The sequence below is a fragment of the Oncorhynchus masou genome, unplaced genomic scaffold (assembly GCF_036934945.1).
Source record: "Oncorhynchus masou masou isolate Uvic2021 unplaced genomic scaffold, UVic_Omas_1.1 unplaced_scaffold_1103, whole genome shotgun sequence".
NCBI lineage: Eukaryota > Metazoa > Chordata > Actinopteri > Salmoniformes > Salmonidae > Oncorhynchus > Oncorhynchus masou.
In genome coordinates, this window is record NW_027000752.1 from 117,923 (window position 1) to 121,461 (window position 3,539).

At 42.0% G+C, this 3,539-nt stretch overlaps 1 protein-coding gene across 1 annotated transcript in view; it reads left to right on the forward strand.

The window, feature by feature from the left end:
• Positions 1 to 325: 325 nt before the first annotated feature.
• LOC135529132 (scavenger receptor cysteine-rich domain-containing group B protein-like) overlaps positions 326 to 3,539 on the forward strand; it is a 27,435-nt gene continuing 24,221 nt past the window's right edge. Inside the window, exons 1-2 of the mRNA XM_064958013.1 lie at positions 326 to 452; positions 2,589 to 2,624. Coding sequence (XP_064814085.1) covers positions 326 to 452; positions 2,589 to 2,624 — 163 coding nt within the window. The remainder of the gene's footprint in view (positions 453 to 2,588; positions 2,625 to 3,539) is intronic.

Here is a 3,539-nt window from a genome sequence, read left to right on the forward strand (position 1 = left end):
GAGAGAGTCAGAGCGAGTCGGAGAGAGACAGAAAGAGAGACAGAAACCTAGACAGAGAGAGACAAGGAGACAGAGAGAGAGAGGGAGACGGAGAGGGAGACGGAGACAAAGAGAGAGACAGAGAGAGAGAGACAGAGAGAGAGAGAGATAGACGGAGACAGAAAGAGAGACAGAGAGAGACATGGAGACAGAGAGAGAGAGAGACACAGAGACAGAGAGAGAGAGAGGGAGAGACAGACAGAGGGTCCAGTGCACTGATAGATTGTGTGTGTGCTCCACCAGACTGATGGGATCGTCAGTCAGACAGCGAGAGAGACAGAGAGCCATGCGATGCCAGCGTGTAAAGGAGTGTGTGTGCAGGCCGTGTGGAGGCTGGAAGTTGGCTGTCTGGCTGCTGGCATCTCTGCTAGGGTCCCTGCTACTGGTGGCTGTTGGAGTGATACTGCAGATCGGTGAGTGTTTGTGTGTAATGGAGTGATATATCAACCCAGCTCATTTTTGAATTGGGAGACAATCTATTTTAAAGCCCCTGGTTGTCTGAACTGAGTGTGGAACATTTGTGAGTGTTTACTGTACATGTTTTCTTGTTTATTTCACTTTTGGTCCTCTGTAGTTCAGTTAGTAGAACATGGTCCTCTGTAGTTCAGTTAGTAGAACATGGTTCTCTCTAGTTCAGTTAGTAGAACATGGTTCTCTGTATTTCAGTTAGTAGAACATGGTTCTCTGTAGTTCAGTTAGTAGAACATGGTCCTCTGTAGTTCAGTTAGTAGAACATGGTTCTGTAGTTCTGTAGAACATGGTTCAGTTAGTAGAACATGGTTCTCTGTAGTTCAGTTGGAACATGGTCCTCTGTAGTTCAGTTAGTAGAACATGGTCCTCTGTAGTTCAGTTAGTAGAACATGGTCCTCTGTAGTTCAGTTAGTAGAACATGGTTCTCTGTAGTTCAGTTAGTAGAACATGGTCCTTCTGTAGTTCAGTTAGTAGAACATGTAGTTCTCTGTAGTTCAGTTAGTAGAACATGGTCCTCTGTAGTTCAGTTAGTAGAACATGGTCCTCTGTAGTTCAGTTAGTAGAACATGGTTCTCTGTAGTTCAGTTAGTAGAACATGGTCCTCTGTAGTTCAGTTAGTAGAACATGGTCCTCTGTAGTTCAGTTAGTAGAACATGGTCCTCTGTAGTTCAGTTAGTAGAACATGGTTCTCTGTAGTTCAGTTAGTAGAACATAGTCCTCTGTAGTTCAGTTAGTAGAACATGGTCCTCTGTAGTTCAGTTAGTAGAACATAGTCCTCTGTAGTTCAGTTAGTAGAACATGGTCCTCTGTAGTTCAGTTAGTAGAACACGGTTCTCTGTAGTTCAGTTAGTAGAACACGGTCCTCTGTAGTTCAGTTAGTAGAACACGGTCCTCTGTAGTTCAGTTAGTAGGACATGGTCCTCTGTAGTTCAGTTAGTAGAACAATGTCCTCTGTAGTTCAGTTAGTAGAACACGGTCCTCTGTAGTTCAGTTAGTAGAACACGGTCCTCTGTAGTTCAGTTAGTAGAACACGGTCCTCTGTAGTTCAGTTAGTAGGACATGGTCCTCTGTAGTTCAGTTAGTAGAACAATGTCCTCTGTAGTTCAGTTAGTAGAACACAGTCCTCTGTAGTTCAGTTAGTAGAACACGGTCCTCTGTAGTTCAGTTAGTAGAACACGGTTCTCTGTAGTTCAGTTAGTAGAACACGGTCCTCTGTAGTTCAGTTAGTAGAACACGGTCCTCTGTAGTTCAGTTAGTAGAACATGGTCCTCTGTAGTTCAGTTTAGTAGAACATGGCGCTTTCAATGCCAAGATAGTGGGTTCGATTCCCATTATCACCTCTACGTAAAATATATGTATGGATGACTGAGTTGCTTTGGATTAAAATCTCCTGCTAAATGGAGCATGGACTGACCAGGTGAAATCTATTAACCCTTAATGATGTCTTATTAAATCCACTCAGTGTAGATGAAGGGGGAGACAGGCTAAAGAAGAATGTTTAAGACTCAAGCTAATTGAGACGTGTTGAGTGCCACTCAAAGGGTAGATGGGAAAGAAAATAGATTTAAGAACTGTGTACGGTAACTGTGTACGGTAATGGTTGCCAGGCGCACCAGTTTGTGTCAAGAACTGCAACGCTGAAGTTTTTTGTGACGCTCAACAGTTTCCTGTGTGTATCAAGAATGGTCCACCACCTAAAGGACATCCAGCCAATTTGACACAACTGTGGGAAGCATTGGGGTCAACATGGGCCAGTGTCCCTGTGGAACGCTTTCGAACATCTTGTAGAGTCCAGACCTGATGAATTGAGTCTGTTCTGAGGGCAAAAGGTGGGGGTGAAACTCAATATTTGGAAGGTGTTCCTAATGTTTGTATACTCAGTGTATGTACAGTATATATATATCATTATTTAAACTGCATTGTTGTTTAGGGGCTTGTAAGTAAGCATTTCACTGTAAGGTCTACACCTGTTGCAAACTTCAAGTGTTTATTGGCTTAATGTTGCCAATGATCAAATTCATGAGGGATTGCTGTGCTATCTGACATTTCTTTGTGACGTTTTTATTTTCTGATTTCAGGAGATTTGACCGAAATCAGCAGAAGAGCCATGCCTGGTAAGTGGTTTTCTAAGTGAATCTCTTCTCATTTTACTGACTGTATTTTCTGAACCGTAACATTACTGCTCCCACTGCAGATTTCAGACCTACGACAGCTATATGAATACAGACGACCCAAAAAACATATCATATTGTAACATTCTAGGACACTTTTTCAATAACTAACCCACATAGTGAACATAACACAACTGTGTTTAGGGCCTCTTGTTTCATTGACACAAGCACCCATGCACTGGGAAGCCAAAGTCATTCCGCTACCCAAGAGTTGTAAAGAGGCCTTTACTGGCTCTAACAGCCGACCAATCAGCTTGCTGCCAGCTCATAGCAAACTGTCAGGGAAAACAATTGTGGTTGACAAAATACAATGCTATTTCTCTGTAAACAAATTAACAACATACTTTCAGTATGCTTATAACATGTACTGCACTGACACAAATGACTGATGATTGGTTGAAAGATATTGTTAATAATAAGATTGTGGGAGCTGTATTGTTAGAATTCAGTGCAGCCTTTGATATTATTGGCCATAACATGTTGAAAAAAAACGTAGTGGTTATGGCTTTTCAACGTCTGCCAAATTGTGGATGCAGAGCTATCCATCTAATAGTCCAAAGGGTTTTCTTTAATGGAAGCTTCTATAATAATGTTAAACATGTAAAGTGTGGTGTACCACAGGGCAGTTCTCTAGGCCCTCTACTCTTTTCTATTTGTACTAATGACATACCACTGGCATTAAACAAAGCCTGTGTGTCCATGTGTGCTGATGATTTCACCATATGCGTGTCAGCAACCACCGATAATGAAGTCACTGAAACCCTTAACATGGATTTGCAGTCAGTTTTGAAATGAGTGGCCAGTATTAAACTGGCCCTGAACATCTCTAAAACTAAGAGCATTGTATTTGGTAAAGCT